Source organism: Sphaeramia orbicularis, chromosome 11, assembly GCF_902148855.1.
Source record: "Sphaeramia orbicularis chromosome 11, fSphaOr1.1, whole genome shotgun sequence".
Taxonomy (NCBI): Eukaryota; Metazoa; Chordata; class Actinopteri; order Kurtiformes; family Apogonidae; genus Sphaeramia; species Sphaeramia orbicularis.
Window position 1 is genome coordinate 52390000 of NC_043967.1, and position 19462 is coordinate 52409461.

Genomic DNA, 19462 nt, shown 5'->3' on the forward strand with positions numbered 1-19462 from the left:
ACCATAATAAAACAATCACAATGTAATGACATGAAAAGACATAAGACTAAAATGATGGAAAAGGACAAAATTCAGTAAAATCAATGTAACAAAGAGCAAAATTCATTTAAAAAATGAAACAACTAAAACTGTTTAGACCAGCTCTAGATGTAAAGTGTAATGAGATAACCTTTGTTATGACATGGCGCTATATAAATAAAATTTGATTGATTCTTTTTTTCCTTTTTTTAACTTGACTTGTCCAGCATCCTAACAGCAGAATGGTAGTCTGGCTGCCTTTTGGCGCTGAACAAATTTGCTTTGCTAAGGGAAATTTCCTTGATATTCTACTGTCTGTATTATGAGTTTTGTTGAACCACATTTCGATGCTGGAACTGACATGGAGGAATGGAGGGGGGGACACAAAGTTGAAGAAGGTGGCGAAGACCCTCACAAGAAAATATCAACAATACAAACAATAACAACCATGGTGATAATTATAATGGTAACAATAAATAGAACAAGAACTGAGTAAACTGGGCAGAAAGACAGAAAAAAAACAAACAGCTAAATAAACAAATAAATAAATAAATAAATAAAATGAATAAGACCTATTAAATGAGGAATATATGAAAAGAAAACATGAACAGAATGTCATAAACGAGCGCTTGATTGATCGATTAAAATGACGTAACAAGACCAAAATTTGGGAAAAAGCTATGAGATCGGCAAAAGATTCAACAAAATAAATGATGAAACAAGACAAAAACAATGTAAAAACAAAAAAATATCTAAAAGATGCAATCAGCCAAAAATAGCAAAAACAACAGTAATTCAGTAAAAATTGCATAACATAATAAAAAAAGACAAGACAAAAATGATGAAAAAGGACAAAATTAAGTAAAAGTTACTCCATAGCTAAGCTAACAGAACTATAATGTAAACTATCAGCCGACACAGGACATGAAGATGATACGACAAAATGTTATTTTGACCGACTTGGTGAGCTTTATACTTTATTCAGGGGTTGATAGCTTCTGTAGTGTTGATTTGTTGGTGGTTTCAGTAGCTGTGGGTGGACTCTGGTTCAGTTTGGACCTGATGTTGACAGTTTAGAATATCAATACTACATAGACCCCCTTTAATCAGACAAAGATCTGGAGTCCCCTTTGGTGCTTTTCAGTTTTTCTACATTTCTAAACCTAAACCAGTCGTTTTAATGAGTTATTCTGTCCTCCATGAACGTCCACCGACACTGAGACATGAGCTGCTTGTATAAACACATCTGTGCCTGGTACTGAAACCACCTCTCAACACTTCAACATCAGCATCGCTCGCTCCGTGACAGAGGGGGCGGGGCCTGTTTATGTTTCATTTCAGCCAGTATAAACTCTGAGAGGTCAAAGGTCAGTGGATCGGCCAGCACAAGACAAATGCAAATCAGAAGATAATGATGGTTCAACTTCTGATGAAAATACTGAAGATGAGAATTCAGGTCTGATTCTTTAAAACCTAAAAAAAAACACTGTAGGATGTGACAATATATGATCCGTTTTTGTGTTCAGTTTTCACATTCACTACAGAAAACTCTGAAAAACATTCATGAAATAATGTTTCTGAAACACAGCTTGGAGAAAAAAATAATTCAGTGAGTCTTGAGTCATAAATATTTTTTTTATTAACATGCAAACCCAACATATGAGCCAATAAGATAAGATAAGAAAACTAAAACCATTGCACTCAGTTTGTTCCAGCATGTTGGGTTAAATATTATTTCTGAAATGTTATGAAAAGATCACACTGTTTGAGTGTTGTGGGCTGAAAAAACACTATGAAATTCATCTTAAATGCATCTAATTACTGCATCAGTATCTGTTCTGATTGTATGTTAACGGTTTCCGTGATTTTGCCATAAAATGGCAAACATTTGCTTCTCAAATGGCCCAATTTGTCCAGTTTCTGAAGTCAGCGAATCATCCTGAGGTTTGGTTCAACTCTGAAATAAAATGTCTCAAGGATGAGTCGTTCATAACAGTCAGAGAAACGGCAGCGTTTTTGTTCTCTACCTCGTCTCTGCAGTTTGTCCAGTTGCCGCTGTTTCCTGAGACAAAATTTCACCTGGACAGGTTTGCATCGTACCTGCAGAGAAAAGAAGACAACGTCAATGGCTAAATGTCGAATCTGAGCTCATAAATCATGTAGCATCTATGTTAAACTGTGCAATTTTATGATTTATCTTAGGTTCAACTTTGTCATCACACAAATACAAGAACCGAACAAATCACAGTTAAACATCTAATCTGAAACACAAAAAAAGGAAATGATAAAAATAAATACAGAAAAAAAGAACTATAGCTAAATACTGATATATATATATATATATATATATATATATATATATATATATACAACTGTATATGGATGCAATTAGATGCACATAAACCTTACATACGCATAATTATAACTATATGTAGAAATATTTACATGATTTATAAGAGCGTATAGAAGACATGTAGCTATTAAAAACCTCAGTCATACCCTCCTATATGATCAGGATGTCTTCACAAACCTTCATTTCAGTGCACGTTACCACTGTGTGCATCCCAGATAAACTTTTCCACTTGAGTTAAATCTAGTTTCAACATCTCCCCTCTGGGTTTTTATTCACAGACTGAACATTTATTTGCGTTACACTTGGACAGACTGTGTTGAGACTCACTGTCTGACGCAGTCTGGGATCTGCACATGCTCAGTAGGGATGAAATGGGACAGATCCTGGAGGCTGTCGACAAACTGCAGCTTCCTGCTGAACTTTGAACTTTGAGGAGGAAGAGAAGGAGGAAGAGATGGATTATTAAAGTTAATGAAAAGTAAAATTTAAATTAATGATAAAAATTTTATTCTAAGACAAAAACTATGAATGAAAACTTAACATTTCAATACTATAAGAACTTTTCTCATTGTATTGACATGTTTTTGTGTCAGTTTTTTTGGAGTAGGTTTTCTTTTTTTTAAATAAAGAGAAAAACATTCACACAAAACATGAAACTGCAAGAGAAACTATCAGAAAAAATATCAGAAGCAGTTGTTTTTCTTTCCAAAGGTTTACTGATTCTTTTTTAACCCTCAGTGGTCAGAACTGAACATATGTCTTACTGTAAAATAACCACTGAACCTCTAATCATTTCAATGTGCTTTGAAATGTGGAGTTTATTTAATTTTAGTCTCATTTGGATGTTCAGTCCCTCCACAGTGTATACAATCTAATGTACAATGAAAGAAGTGTGTTATCGTGTGTTTGCATTTGTTAAATTAATAATATAACTATTTCTGGATGCCTGTGCTTGGTAAGTTTATGAATATAAATAAATACCTTGAAAAACACCCACAATAACAATGGAGTAATAGATTTTAAGTTGTTTATGTGGACATAAATTCATTTGAAAGGTGAAAACATTGACTTTGAGTAAAAATTTGGAAAAAAAAAAAAAGTTTGAAATTCTGTCAGAGTTCACAGTAACTCATCTTTTTATTTATTTATTTATTTTAGAAATTTCACTAAAATAATCCATTCTCAGATGAAAACAATATAAAATGAGCCAGATGAAAGTTTGAGTTCACAGCTGATGCAAAATAATAGAAAACCAGAATAAATACATGAGAGGCATAGGTCTAAAAACTTTTCTGGACCTTCAAAGGTTCAATGTTGAATGAATTGATTTAATATTTTGAACATCATTTAGTTTCATAAATTAATAAACTTGCGTCTATGGATCATATAATTTATATAGGATTAATGGATCATATACAAAAGAGATAAACAATTACTGAACTCCAACCAGTCAATAGTCTAGATCACAGGTGTCAAACATGCGGCCCAGGGGACAAATCCGGCCCGCCAAAAGGTCCAATTCAGCCTGCGGGATGAATTTGTGAAAAACTGCAAAAACACTTAAGATATTAACATTCAGTGGTGTCATAATCCTTTTAATTCAGGTTCCACATACAGACACATACAGTCCAATTACATTTCAAGTGGGTCAGAGCAGTAAAATATTGTCATAATAACCTATAAATAATGACAGCCCCAAATTTTCTCTTTGTTTTTTGGTGTAAAAAAGTAAAATTACATGAAAATGTTTACATTACCAAGCTATACGTTTACAAAAAATGTGAATAACCTGAACAAATATGAACAAATGGAAATGTCTTAAGAAAAGTAAATGCAATTTTACCAATATTCTGCCTGTTACTAATTGTTTTGTGCGATCGTAATGTGCATGTGTAACTGATACACTGATAAACTGAGGTATAATATTGTGAAAATTGCACTTGTTTTTCTTAAGACAATACAAGTTGTTCATGTTATTCAGAATTTTAAGGAAACTTTGTAGATCTACACCTGATCATAATAGAATTTTACTTTTTTCACTGCAATTATTTTACTGGTCTGGCCCACTGGAGATCAAATTGGACTGAATGTGGCCCCTGAACTAAAATGAGTTTGACACCCCTGGTCTAGATCTACTTCTGCAGCTGAACTGGAAACTAATGAACTTGACTACAGAGGATGAGGATGCTGAGGCTCAGACCTGATGAAGGGTTTGATGATGGTGATGAGGGCCTTGATGTACCAGGTGGGATGGACCACGTAGAAGCCCTTCAGGTTCTTCCTCAGCCTGAAACCACGCAGAATTAAACCGTTACAAAATGACTGTAGACCCGTTCACCCTTGCCGAACCACAGGGACCCAAACAGGAAGTGAAACAGGAAGTTGTCTAGACGTGGTCAGGTGTGTGACACTGAGATATCAATGACTCTGGGTTTTACTTCCTCCACTTCCTCCTCAGAGCTTTACCATAGACCGAACAATGTATATAATATAATATAATATAATATAATATAATATAATATAATATAATATAATATAATACAATATAAATAAATAAATAAATTAAACAATTTGTGCATATTGAAGAACAAATGAAATGAGAGTCAGTTAGTAAAATAAACATGTGTGATTACTATTAATATGAAGCTTGAAACAGACGCTGATTTATGTTTTTACCCTATTCTTGTCACTGTGGAGGTTTTTAACAGTGAGGGTTTGGCGCCACCTGCTGGACAAACACTGACATAACAGCAAATCAGAACGCATCAATGACGCCTTTCAGTGACACTGAAGTACAAAATATTCCGATTTTTGTGTTATTTCAAAAAGGTCATTGTGTTTAAATTGTGCAGACACAAAATGTACAATTCATCAATGTTTTCTAACCTGACACTGAACAAATATATGACTGTTTTATGAGGGAGGCTCCGACCACAGGTGCTTTCCCATGTGTTTTGAAAAAGAAAATCTTCCTAATGTGAAGTAGCAACAGCCTCATGAATGAAAAGACCTAGAATAAACACAGGAAAAGGGCTAAAAGTGGATGATATGAACATTACTTGTATAAAGTTAGAGCTACAAACAACACAAATCATATTCAAAGCCAAAAATAATCTACTACAAGGAAATATACAGAAATTATTCACTGAAAGGGAAGGGAGTTATAATTTAAGGGGTAGATTCAATTTCAAAATTCAGAGGGTGTGCACTACTAGGAAAAGTTTTTGTATATCTGAGTGTGATGTTTAAGTATGGGATAGATTGAGGGAGGAGCACAAGGAATGTTAAAACATAAACCAATTAAAAAAAACTTATAAGAGAATGTTTTTCACAAGATATAGGGACGAGGGTTATTAATTGTCACCATATGTTCTCTGTTGTTTATGTAAATATTTCTTCCTTTGAATTATTTATTATTTATTTATTCACCAGCACAATAAGAAACACATAGGTAAAAGATTATATGTGTACTTGTATGTTGTATGTATAAATATGGATGATTGTGGGTGTGTGTGTGTGTGTGTGTGTGTGTGTGTGTGTGTGTGTGAGAATAGATATATAAATATAAAATAGTAATGTAAAAGGAAGAGGGAGATAGATAGATAGATAGATAGATAGATAGATAGATAGATAGATAGATAGATAGATAGATAGATAGATAGATAGATAGATAGATAGATAGATAGATAGATAGATAGATAGATAGATAGATAGATAGATAGATAGATAGATAGATAGATAGATAGATAGATAGATAGATAGATAGATAGATAGATAGATAGATAGATAGATAGATAGATAGATAGATAGATAGATAGATAGATAGATAATATTTTATGGAGAGGGGATGGGATGAAATAAATTGCATTTCTTCCCACCCCTTTTCGAACATGTAAATGGAACTATTGTGCTGTTCTTCTGTCTAAGATTGTTATGATTGTTGATATTTATATTATTATTTAAGTTTGCTTGTTTGCATTTATGTTAAATTTCATTGCATGTTCAGAATAAATCACTAAATCACAAGATGATTCTGTTGGAGACGTTTTGATCACTGTAACAATAACAGTAATGATTATATCGTGTCGTACTTGCGGTGGATGGTGGTGTAACACTCTCTGAGCCAGCTGATTCCTGGCAGTTTGTCCGTCTGACCTCCAGCACAGAGGTACACGATCACGTAATTCTCTGACACCATCAGATCCAGAGTCCCAACGACATACCTGAGACAGAGAGATTTCAGAATGACACCAGAAAGAAATTCCAACATCAGCGTTTACTGTCTGTAGCCAACAGTGAAAGACAAATAATGCTTTGATCCCATTTGATTTCTTTATTCAGTTATATGCAAATGCATCAGTCAAAGGTCTAGAATGATAAAAGAGATATTTTTCCTCTAATGTTTCATGGTCTACTTTTATCTTTTGGTACATTTTGGTTTATAGTAAAGCACTTTGTAACTATTAACCATCATCATCATCATCATCATCATCATTATTATTATAATTATCATTATCATCGTCACCATATATACTGTTTTTAGCTATTTATTTTTTAACCTAAATTTTGTAAGCATTACTCACTCTCTCTGGATAGGTATGACATATATTATCTGTTTCTATGTTGCTGGGGTTTTTTTATGTATCTGCCTCTTATACTATGTTGTGAACCTAGACCTGACCAACTGAATCCACCCCAGATCATAACACTGCCCCAACAGGCTTGTACTGTAGGCACTAGGCATGATGGGTCATTATTTCATCCTCCTGTCTTCATCACTCTGAAACAGGGTCAGTCTAGACCAATGTTTTTCAACCTTGGGGTCAGGACCACACGTGGAGTCACCTGGAATTCAAATGGGTTGGCCTGAAATTTGTAGTATTCATTCATTCATTCATTTTCTGAACCCGCTTTATCCTTACTAGGGTCACGGGGGTCGCTTGGAGCCTATCCCAGCTACATAGGGGCGAAGGCAGGGTACACCCTGGACATTTCGCCAGTTCATCGCAGGGCTGACATATAGAGACAAACAATCACTCTCACATTCACACCTATGGGCAATTTAGATTAACCAATTAACCTATTGGTGCATGTCTTTGGATGGTGGGAGGAAGCCGGAGTACCCGGAGAGAACCCACGCAGACACGGGGAGAACATGCAAACTCCACACAGAAAGGTCCCACCCCCCGTCGACTGGTGTTGGAATCGAACCCAGGACCTTCTTGCTGTGAGGCACGAGTGCTAACCACTGCACCACCATGTCGACCACGCCTTTTTATAATTTTTCCTTTTTTTGTAATTTGTAGTAATTGGTTAAAAAAAAAAAGACAAAAAAAACCCCAAAACTACTATAAAAATGTATGGTGAGTTGACAGAGACAATCACACTCCATAAAAGACATGACAAACTCTGAAGCTGAAACGGAAGCACTGTGGTACTGTTTATCTGTCAAATGTTCATTGTGGTCAGTTTCAGATGCTGCAGCTCTTTCATAATTCATAGTTTGAGTTCTTGTTTGTTCAGTATTAATTGTCAGCCTTGTAAATCCAAGCTGGACTGACTGGACAGATCCTGACCAAGGAAAATCAAATTCTCCCTTTGTGCAGTAATCTACACCTGGATTTACTGCCACCGTCCATAATAATATACATTATATAGACTAAATATCCTCCAAAATTAACGTTTATTTGCAACATAGTATAGCAAACTATTACATGATCGAAAACAACTTAATTTTAGCACAAAAAAAAATTCCTGTTTTGAATGTCTGGAGTCGCCAGAAATTTGTGATGTTAAAATGAGGTCACGAGCCAAAAAATGTTGGGAACCACTGGTCTACACTCACCAGACCACATAACCTTTTTCCATTTAATCACAGTTCAATCTTTATGATGCCTACAAAGTGGTGGTTGTTTTAGAAATGAGAAGCTCCTCATGCATCAATAAGGGTCAAAGAACTGAAACATATTAATCATTGTAGTAACTATCCAATGGGACTATCTATAAGTGTTGGCAGAATTAAATTTGCCGGTACTAAGACCTCGATGAATCATAACTTGACACAATGCACATCTAAATGTTACATAAATTATGTTGTCATAACTTTTAATAATTTTTCACTCATTCTGAAGAGCTAAGTAAAAGACATGTCGCTGTAGGACACGAGTGTGAGACAGGAGTTACATTTACTACAAGGTTCTTTACAATCTTTACCACTATGATCTATTGAACTGAACAGTATTGTCACTGATGGCACAGTTCAAACCAGATCTAAAAGTCTGAATTTAGGGTCATGGTGGTCCACAGGAAGGGGCGGGACTTCAGTTCTTTGTGGTAGAACACACACATCAGTCTGTGTATTTGTTTATATTCGACTCATCTATACTATCACCATCCATTCTGGGTCACAGCTTCAGAACTATAAAGATGGTGAAGGTTTCTTGTACCTGAACAGGTTGTCCATCACATATTGATAATTTTCCAGATTGTTCTCTGGCAGGTAACAGGAAGAGAACACGATGATGTCATTCATGCCGTCTCCATAGTAACCTGAGAGATGACACAGGTATACAGGTAACACATCAGTCAGTTAGATGATGCTTTATGCAGGTACGTTATGTGGTGGAACACTGTTTTGTTTTGTTTTTCTTTTACCTCCGTGTGACAGAACCCTGAGGTACGGCTCCAGGACGCTCATGTTGACCCGGCTCTGCTGTGGGGGGTCACCTGTGGAGAAATGGCGCCACCTGATGCCCTGACTGTCCACTGTGTCCTCTTGATCGAGACCAGCTCCACACTGGGACCCAGAGCCGGATCTGAGGCGAGGGTCGAGAGGTCTGTAACGACGGGATGCCACGCCGAGGCGCCGCAGGTCATCTGTAAGACAGACAGAGGAAGTTAGAACAAAAAGTCTAGACCAGTGGTTCCCAACCTTTTTTGGCTCGTGACCCCATTTTAACATCACAAATTTCTGGCGACCTCAGACATTCAAAACTGAGACTTTTTTTTTTGGCTAAAATTAATTTGTTTTTGATCAAGTAACAGTTTTCTACACTATGTTGCAAATAAACCTTAGTTTTAGCCGACATTTAGTCTATATAATGTATATTATTATGGACGGAGGCAGTAAATCCAGGTGTAGATTACTGCACAAAGGGAGAATTTGATTTTCCTTGGTCAGGATATGTACAGTCAGTCCAGCTTGGATTTACAAGGCTGACAATTAATACTGAACAAACAAGAACTCAAACTATGAATTATAAAAGAGCTGCAGCATCTGAAACCAACCACAAAGCACATTTGACAGATAGACAGAACCACAGTGCTTCCGTTTCAGCTTCAGTTTGTCAGGTCTTGTGTATTGTGATTGTCTCTCTCAACTCACCATATATTTTTTATTAACAAGTTTTTTTTTTGTTTTTTGTTTTTTTTTTAATCAGTTACTAGAAATTTCAGGCGACCCTTTTTGAATTTCAGGCAACCCCATGTGGGATCCTGACCCCAAGGTTGAAAAACACTGGTCTAGAAGCAGAGATGTGAAACTGGTGGTTTTCTGACAACCACTTTCAGGCATAACGGAAGAAAAATAGCTCTGCTGCAATGGAGGGGGTTTACTGAGATCCAGTTTTTGGTGATCTAAGTTCTGAACCTCCTCGTCTGTTAGATCAGGCCTGCCCTTTGACCTCTCACCTTCCAGGTCCAGGTCATACATAGGGAAGGGCAGGGACTCGCTGTCAGAGGGTGTTTCTATGGCGTCCAGGTCAAAGTCCAGCCCCGTGCTGTCATCATCCAGAGATGGAGATAGAAATCCACATGGGAAATCGTCAGAGATGGTGGACTCACTGCGACCTGAAGATGACATCACAGACCCAATGACATGACAGACCACAACCACATCAAACAGACAGGATGGTGTCATGTTTCAGTTTACATGGTCTGTACCCAGAGAGAGGCTGAGCGCTGGAGCCACCAAGATTTTCTTCTTCTTTGGCCGTGATCCGGATAAGGCCAGCGTGGAGGGCGGGGCTACAGGCAAGAAGAGAAATCATAACATTGAAATCTTAACAATTTTGTGACACATCTAGTCTGTTTAAAATGGTTATGACCTCATTCTCAATAATAACCAGAGCTCAGTACCTGGTCTATTTCCTGTTGGAGTCGATGATCTCTGCTCTGAGGTCGATTCATCTTCTGTTTCTCCTCTAATGACAACTAATGAAACAATGGTGTGATGGGCGGATGTTCTGTTGAGTGATTTCTTCACACTTTTTCTGACCTTTTTAAATGTCAACTCTGACAACTACATTTTACAATAAAAGACACAGAATTCCTCTAAAACTAGAAATTTTCACCAAATGCAAAATAAACCAAACAAACAAATCTGCTATTAACACTGATTGAAGCTGAAGGTAAAAGCAGGAGGTCATTGTCTACCTGGCTGCTCTTCCTCGTCCTCTTCCTCCTGGATTCTGATCGCCTTTTGGATTCTGGGCTCTTCCTCATCCTCGTCTTCATCTTCTTCTTCTGGACAGACCTGAGGTCCAGACTCACCTGCCGAGTCAACTGATGCTCTTGCCATGACAGCACACTGTGTTTCAGCTCCTGTTTCTTCCTCAGCCTCCACTGTGGAAAATTATAAATATTCAGAAAAAATGATAAAAACCTGCTGATATGAGGTCATGTGAGACAGGTGGATCATGATCACCTGTGAGGTCGTTGGATGGTGATGACTGAGTCAGAGAGGGGATTTCTTCAGCTGCAGCAGGAAATGACCTGAAAATAAGAACACAGATTGAGTTTTACTTAATATCTACTTGAAGACTAGTTCAACATATGGAAAACCTATTAAAAGCTGCCTTTTCCAAACCTGAGGTCACAACCTGATCTTATTTGGATACATGTTCTACAAGGGGAGGGGGTTGGAAATGAAGATGAAATCTGAAAATGGAGATATGTATCGTAGGCTGAAAAAATCACTGATTGTGATATTATGTTCATTTACTTAATTACTCGTCATGCATTTCTATTAGGCATTCTCTAAAGATTGAAAAAAAAAAAAAAAAAAAGCGGTACGCAGCACTAAAAATACAGCTAAACTCTGCTAAGCTAAACTCTGTTGCGGTATTGCCTACACACTAAAGCCATACCCCATGGGAACCACTGAACATATGTTACTATAGTGTTTTTGTCAGATACATGTGCAGTATTACAATATCTGGTGGACTGCAAAGGGCTGGGTTTGTGAGCCAATGCTGAGGCCCTCAATACTGGCCAAAACCATTTTTCTGCACCCGGGCATAAGCAGAGGCGACAGTCAGGACATGAGGTCAAACACAGGTGACATCTCATCTATGTATGGCTGTTTTCACTGTGACTCTGAGACACACTGCTGCACATGTGTCCTGCTCCAGATTTATTGTGTTACTGTGTCTGGTCAAAGTGGCCTTAGGGCCGTAGGATAACTTGTTTTGTTGAAAATCGCCCGTAGGATGTGTGCAAATCAGATTCTAATGGAAGAGGGACAAAGAAAAGCACCTCAAAGAGGAGCAACGGAGAAATCTGGCCCCAGCAGAGTCAACTCAACTTTATTTACAAAGCACTTCAAAAACAGCACAGTTGGCCAAAGTGCTGTACACTGACATAAAAACAAATAAAACACATAAAAGAATTAATAAAAACAATCAAGTAATTTTACATTAAAGCAAAACCCAGTCTTTCACACTGAGTTAAAATTCAAAGAGAAAAAATATGTGAGCAGAGGAGAAATCTATCTTCCATTGGAATTTGGGTGTAAATCCCCCATACACAGGGGCATCAAAAAGGTATAAAAGGACATGCCCATTGTGTTTGTTGCTGCACCGGACCCCTCCAGACTCTGCCTCATTTTTGGGTGACCGAAGATCAGAACTTTAGCTATAACAAACACAAGTATCTTAAGATATAAGATTTATAATTTAAGACAAGAAGAGTTCCATAACTATCAATAGACAGAAATTACATGCACAAATTCATGTGGTTGTGACAAACTTAAAATTACACTGTGCAAATCTTATTATTGCTGTGATTATCATTAATCTGAAGTTACCTGTTAAGACTTTTTAAGGATCTGAGAGAATCCTGTGAAATATTGACTGTTAAGATTTTTTAAGGATACAAAAACTCTGTAATACCTTAATTCAACTTCTAAGGCTTTTTATGGATCTGGAAAATGGTATAAAATCCTATGTTACTGTTGAGAATCCTGTGAAATCTGACAACTGAAGAGTAAATAAGCATGATTATCTTTTATGACAAAAAACGACAAGCAGAAAAGTCTTAGGGGACTGATCTGACCTGGAGGGGTCTTCCTCCTCTTCTTCTTCCTGTTCGTCCTGTCTGGACTCCATTCTGTTCCTGCTGCAGGTGTGAAAACAACAAAACTATAGTTTAGTATAAGTACAGAGTCCAGTGTGTATTGTATAGTAATGATTAGAAACAGCTTTTACTAACCTGTCAGCCTGGATACTGACTCAAGTATTAAACCATAAGACTCAGATTGAGCTGAATCATGAGGAGGAGGACGGTCATGTTGAAACAGGAAAGAGACAAAGTCAAACAGTTCACAATAAAACACACACCTTCAGAACAGGTAAAACACACACACACCTTGGGAACAGGTTAAAGTCTTATCGAGCTGTAACTGTGTGCAGATCTTATCTCAGTTTGTGCACAAGGAGACGGACACAGGACATTTTCAATTAACTCATGTTAAATGTTTTATATGTTCAGTGTTTTGCTGTAGAAGAGCAGCTGTGGCTTCATTTAACTGAAATTAAAGACAGAACAAAACTCAGACTCACAGGTTGAAGTAGATTCCAGCTGCTCCGATGGCCGAGGCAGGTGAAACAGACTGGAGACAGACAGGTAAGGAGTGAGACAGATAGACAAACACACCTGAACACTGACCTAACAACTGTATGATCACACTGTGTTTATGATCAGACTCTGACTCCTCACCTGTCTCTCTCTCTCCTTCTCTGAACTTTCAGTCAACAGGACGTCAGGAGGCGTGGTGTGTTCAGGTGCGTCGGTACAGTACAGTAAAAGTCCTGCCCCTGTTGGCACGGTAACCCTAACTGTGCAAGCAGCAGGGGTGTGGAGGTGGAGGTGGAGCTGTAGTGAGCATGCCCAGACCTGCTGTGTATGTCGAAAAGGTTGTGGGTGTGATGGAGTTAAAAAGTCCACATTAGTTTTAAATGCATTTAATGACGCTCCACCTGATGACAAGTTGAGTCCAGTTTAATCTGACTCATCATGTTTCATAAACAGATACAACAAATCAGTTATTAAAGTTGTCTGAAGACTTTGTGATCTCACAGCTATAGATTGATACTTTTTCCATCTCAGATTTTGATACCAGACCCCCGGATCTTATAAGCATTTCAGTTTTGGTGAAAATTTAATCACATTTTTAACTTGTTGAAAACGTAGAACTTTGCATAAAAATATAACTTGAATTCACACTGAAACCAAATTGTCTCCAGAGGTTGTTTTTTTTTTTTTTCTACAGTTTGATCACTATGAATCCTCCCAAATCTGGACCTTTAACCCTCAGCCTTTAGAAATGATGAACTTTATTTTGAATTCAAGAAAGAACAAAAATGAAGTAAATGAGAAGAAAAAAATAACTTAACGTGCTGTGCACTGTTAATCCCCCTCGGCCAAATGTAGTGTAAGCTTCTGTTGAAAGTTACTGCCCTATAATTTAGATTAGATTGTTGTGTAAAACTTATTACGTACATATTTATACTTGAAAGTACGCAGATATTATAACTGCACAAGGAAATTAGACTTTGAAAAAGTAGGCCAAGGTGACTTGTTTTCAATAGACTTCTGCTCCATGCCAAGATAGATCCACAGTATAAATTTGGTGCAGATATCTCAATGCATTCTTCAGAGAATGCACTTATGTTGTTGAATGGACAGACGGACGGACAGATATACAGACAGAAAAAACGATTACAATACCCCTTCAGCCTGAAGTTGGCCAAGGGGTAAAAACTCCAAAGACTCCAAAAGAATACAGAAAGCAACGGGCAAAGACCAAACAAAAATGACAGGAAAAAAATTATGATTATTTCAATTAATATTTTGTGTGTATTTTGTGAAAATGGAGAAGGAAGGAGCTGAATTTATCTTGTCCCACCCAAATCAATGATTATTGTACCAGATGACAATGCAATTATAACTGGATTGTGTGGCTTTAACCTACATGCATCAAATTTAGTAGACAAGGATCATGAACAGAAGCACAAAAAAAAAAAAAAAAAAAAAAGTGAAAAGTCAGGGATTAATTTTGAAATTTTAATTAAAAGGTAATGGTAAACTACATTAAACTAAATTACTGTCCCTTTTGGGTAGTTCAGTCAAACAAAGATAAACATTATTCTGCCCAAGTCTTAGATTTAAATCTGATTTTCACTTTGTCTGCCAAATTTTGTGAAGAGTCTTAGAGAAATCTTGGGAATATTGTAAGTCTTTGAGAAAATTTCCATGTTCAAATATTTCAAAAAAACTTGTATAAGAAAAAAAAAAAAATAATAATAATAATTTTATTCAGCCATTAAACTTTGCAAAGCACCACTCTTAGTGGTAAAGAAAATGTGTGTTGAATATGAAAAGAAGGTGAATAGTCTTCAAGAAATCAGTTGGACAAAAATCTTGGACAGGCGAACAAATGGAATTCCGGGTATTACTATACACCAGATACAGTAATACTAAGATAGTAACAAAAAAATTCTCTTGAAGCAATACTCTAAATCCAATGGGAAGTTGACTATTTTGGTTACATCTTTGATGCAATTATTGGCCATGTCCAACTATTGACAGAAAATGTTAATTACATTAAACAATCCACTTAACTGAACCATAAGACAATATTAGATGTGAGCAAAATATTCTTATCTACTTAATTTTATCACATTAACTGTATACAAGGCAGGACAGTAAATGCAGGAATGAAACTGCTTGAACTATGTTTATTATTTTAGCCTTGACATGAGTAAACATGTTCAAACCAAAGACTCCAACAGGTTTTACACTTAAGTTAAAAAAAAAAACCCAACAACACAGAAAGGCATTTCAACTAAGTTTTTTTTTTTTTTTAATGTTGAATTTATTCTAAATTCTAAAGCCAACATTTTCACTTTTTTTACCAGATTATCAAATGCAGGGTTAGGAAGCTGGTGCAATTAATTCAGTTCCTCAAGTTTTTGTTTTTAACATGTCTGAATTAAAGTGCAGTGACTCCAGGCCATTGAAATGGTTCCATACTGGTGAATGTTTAGACTGTCATGTCTGCTCTCATCACAACAAACACTTGAACTTTCTCTGAAGGCTTATTGTGCTCATCTCTCTACTGAAATGTGATCCCTTTCATGCCACTGTCTCAACTTAGCAGTAAACTGCTCACAGTTTTAGCAGCTTTGTTTGTTTGCAATAAATATAATATATTTATCACAATGTCATGTTGCTCATTACAGTAACATTACATTAAAAGTTAACTTTAGTGCCATGATGCTGTTAGCACAGATTGCTAACTTAGGAAGCTTCTGAATTTGACGCAACCTGTCATAATGACAAGTGTCAGTGAAGATGAATCAAAAGCTCCAACACCTGACAGGTTCAGATTGGACCATAAAAACCAGAAAATGACCCAACTTTATGAGGAATATTATGAGGCATCATTTAGCCCTGAAGGGATCACATCAGATGATCTGTAGGTGACACAGAAAAGTCTGTGAAACATAAGACAAACGTCCTCCTGACCCTTTGTCCAATCAGAGAGCTTCGTCTACTGTGTGATTCTGCTGGTGAGCATTAAGCCCCGCCCTCCACCTGAATGTGGCGTCACACAGTGCACACTGGTAGGGTTTCTCTCCGGTGTGTATCCTCATGTGCTCCATCAGTTTGTCTTTGCGTCTGAATGGTTTTCCACAGTCCGGACAGCGGTGCGGCAGCTCATCGACATGCGTCTGCATGTGTCTCTGCAGGTGATTGGCCGACACCACTCGAAGGCCACACAACGCGCAGGCATAGCGTTTGCTGTCTCCAGTGTGTGTGCGCTGGTGTCGTCTCAGGTGTCCGCGGTCACCATAACTGCGGCCGCAGTCTCTGCAGCTGAACGGCCGTTCGCCACTGTGCGCCCTCATGTGGCCGCTCAGGTGTTCCTTCCTCTTGTAGGCCTTCCCACAAACCACACACAGGTGCTTTCTCTCACCTGGACAAGAGAACACTTTATCACCTAAACTATGTCTGCTTCAGATCAGCTTTTGTCACTGTGCAGTGCAAGCTATAGCTGGTCAAAGATGGTCGATGATACACATTTTGTAAACAGCTGGCACCGATTATTATCACTAAGAACATTAAATCATTATTTGCTTAAATTTAAAGACTGGCTTTTGGTCCTCAACAAAAGATGAAGACAGCAGATATTTATTTGTAGTTTTAAATAATTTGTAGGAGAACTAACACAACAAAAATATCAGAAAGGATGGAACTATGTAAAAGACAACTATGTAAAAAAATATAAGACAAAAAAACAAGACAAAAATGTACATGGTGTAAGACAGTCAGAAAACATGTCTCAAAGCCTGTCCTCATTGTACCTGAGTGTGTGAGCAGGTGTCGGGTCAGGTGACTCTTGGCAGTGAAGGTCAGGCTGCAGGTCTGACAGCTGAACGGCCGCTCTCCACTGTGGGTTCGCAAGTGCTCCACCAGCGCCTGGTTGTGAAGGAAACACTTCCCGCAGTCATGACAACAGAACGGCCGCTCACCGCTATGCGTCCTCTCATGCGCCGACAGCAGTGCTTTGCTCCTGAAGCTCTTGTCACAGTCGGGACACTGGAACGGCCTCTCACCTGTGTGTGTCCTCTGGTGGATCTGCAGACGACACGGCCGGTCGAAGCTCTTCGAACACACATCACACGGATATGTCTTCTTCACTTTCACATCACCGTCAGCAGACCTCTTGCTCTCCCTGTTTGGTTCGTCTCTGCCAATCTGGGACAAAGCCAGCTCCTCATCTGCTGCATCGTCACTCTGCTGAAGACTGAAGTCTGGATCCTGGTCATTTCCATCTTCTTCTTCTTCCTCACCTTTAAACTCCTCCTCATCCTCCTCCTCCTGTTCAGACCCACCTTCATAGAAATTTGGGTAAAATACAGTCTGCACCTCTGAATTAAAACAAGAAAGGTTGTTCTATTAAGGGGTGCACGGGTGTATTGGTAGACCAACACATTTCAGCTTGGGGTCTTCAATGTAATCATGTTTAAATTATCAGTATTGATCAATCAATGGTTAGTACTGCATTAAAGACACTAAATGATACTGATTTCTCTGTCTGTGATTTCACAGTAAAGGCAAGGCAAGTGCAAGGTTGATTCTCAATGCAGTGAAAGTTTATAAAACCGGATTGGAACCCACTTCCACACTCCAAAACTAGTGTCCACATCTTTCATTCATACTTAGAGGTGAAATCTTAACCAGACAAACCAGATACATTTTCTGACATTTAACCTATTCTATTTGTAAAATTACATTAAAAAAATATACCTTTATGTATCTTACTCTCCTCTAGACCACAGGTGTCAAACATGCGGCCTGGGGGCCAAAACCGGCCTGCCAAAGGTTCCAAACCGGCCCGTGGGATGAATTTGCAAAGTGCAGAAGATATTAAGAGTCAAGTTTGTCGAACTCAAAAATAACAGCATAATAACCTAGAAATAATGACTCCAAATTTTCTTCTTGGTTTAATGTTAATTTTTTTTTTTTTTTTTTTTTAAATGACATCATGCGTATAAATAATGGCAACACCAATTTTTTCTCTTTGATTTATTGCAAAAAACATTAAACTCTGATATCCTTTAATAATAAAATGTCAATAACCTGAACAAACATGAACAACCTGAAATGTCTAAAGAAAAATATGTGTAATTTTAACTATATTCTGCCTGTTTTGTGTCTTGGTAGATCTGATCTGTAATGCACATGTATAAATCACAAGTTGAGGCATGATATTGATTGAATTTTTCTTATTATTTCTTCTTATTTTTCTTCAGAAATTTCTGTTTTTTCAGGTGATTCACATCTTCTTTGTTTGGATAGTTTGTAAAATGTTAATGTTTTCATAATTAAATGTTTTGTTTTGTTTGTTTTTTTGCATATAAAAAATTTGGAGTTGTCATTATTTATAGGCTATTATGCTATTACTTGACTGGTCCGGCCCACTGGAGGTCAAATTGGGCTGAATATGGCCCCTGAAGGAAAATGAGTTTAACACCCCTGCTCTAGACCATAATAAGTGGATCCAGATTGATGGATTTGTACATTGTATTGTTGTGTATGTAGACTTGTAATATCTCACAATTTAGCTCAGATTTGACATGTCTTAATATTGTGGTTATCCACCTTGTCTAGGTCTAGATGTGAAAAATCAAGGAAATTACTACTTTTTCGGCAATTTTGCAAAGTTTTGACAAATGAAAAAGTTGATTTCAGACACCTTAATGCTTTATAGTGATTTAAAATAATCCCTAACAGTACCCAGGGTTAGTGTCTCCGCAGTACCTGGCCGCTCTGCCCTGTCCTCTCACCTGGATGTCCGTCCTGCCACTCGGCCACAGGTGAGGCGTTCCGCGGCTGTCCGCCATCTTGTTTGTTGCCGGTCCGAACTTCCTCCTGGATGTCCATCATCGTCCTCTCCACCGCGTCGATGATCTCCAGGGCTGCTGCAGACAGACGCTCTGACACGAACCGCTTCAACTGCTGCAGCTTCGGCAGGCACTGCTCCGGTACCGACACGGAACCAGACATTACCGAACTCTTCAAATATACCGAACACACAGGGGGAGTACACCGTCTCTACTCCTGCTGACGGATACAACATGCAAACCTCTACTTCTTCTTCTTTTGCTTTTAATGGCGGCCAACTGAAAGGTGCATTTATCGCCACCTACTGAACTGGCGCGTGGACAGGCGATAAGCAGCCTAAAGAAATCGTGTTGCATTTAGAAAGAAGTAATGATTTTCCACAGCTTCAATGGAACACCCAGA

The 19462-nt window shown here is 37.8% G+C and overlaps 3 protein-coding genes across 5 annotated transcripts in view; 1 reads left to right on the forward strand and 2 right to left on the reverse strand.

Annotated features, from left to right (window-relative positions):
• The window catches only part of LOC115428086 (glutamic acid-rich protein-like), a 657495-nt gene that overhangs the window by 260777 nt on the left and 377256 nt on the right, over nucleotides 1-19462 (forward strand). The gene's annotated exons all lie outside the window — the stretch shown is intronic.
• LOC115428104 (bcl-2/adenovirus E1B 19 kDa-interacting protein 2-like protein) lies at nucleotides 1640-13407 on the reverse strand. Of its 2 annotated transcripts, XM_030146937.1 has the most exons (15): nucleotides 13367-13407; nucleotides 13210-13259; nucleotides 12860-12910; nucleotides 12704-12766; nucleotides 11076-11143; nucleotides 10805-10993; nucleotides 10508-10582; nucleotides 10313-10396; nucleotides 10061-10219; nucleotides 9026-9247; nucleotides 8818-8920; nucleotides 6463-6594; nucleotides 4572-4658; nucleotides 2699-2797; nucleotides 1640-2118 (listed from the first exon to the last, which is right to left on the reverse strand). In XM_030146937.1, exons 4-15 carry the CDS (start codon nucleotides 12754-12756, stop codon nucleotides 2094-2096), a joined length of 1296 nt encoding a protein of 431 aa, XP_030002797.1. In that variant the 5' UTR covers nucleotides 12757-12766; nucleotides 12860-12910; nucleotides 13210-13259; nucleotides 13367-13407; the 3' UTR covers nucleotides 1640-2093. The 2 variants fall into 2 exon arrangements, with proteins under 2 accessions (XP_030002797.1, XP_030002798.1); XM_030146938.1 differs by lacking the exon at nucleotides 13367-13407 and having other exon boundaries at nucleotides 13210-13360.
• On the reverse strand, nucleotides 13596-19371 carry LOC115428106 (zinc finger protein 2 homolog). 2 transcript variants are annotated; one of them, XM_030146943.1, is made up of 3 exons: nucleotides 19003-19371; nucleotides 17017-17547; nucleotides 13596-16628 (listed from the first exon to the last, which is right to left on the reverse strand). In XM_030146943.1, exons 1-3 carry the CDS (start codon nucleotides 19220-19222, stop codon nucleotides 16189-16191), a joined length of 1191 nt encoding a protein of 396 aa, XP_030002803.1. In that variant the 5' UTR covers nucleotides 19223-19371; the 3' UTR covers nucleotides 13596-16188. The 2 variants fall into 2 exon arrangements, with proteins under 2 accessions (XP_030002803.1, XP_030002802.1); XM_030146942.1 differs by having other exon boundaries at nucleotides 17017-17583; nucleotides 19003-19369.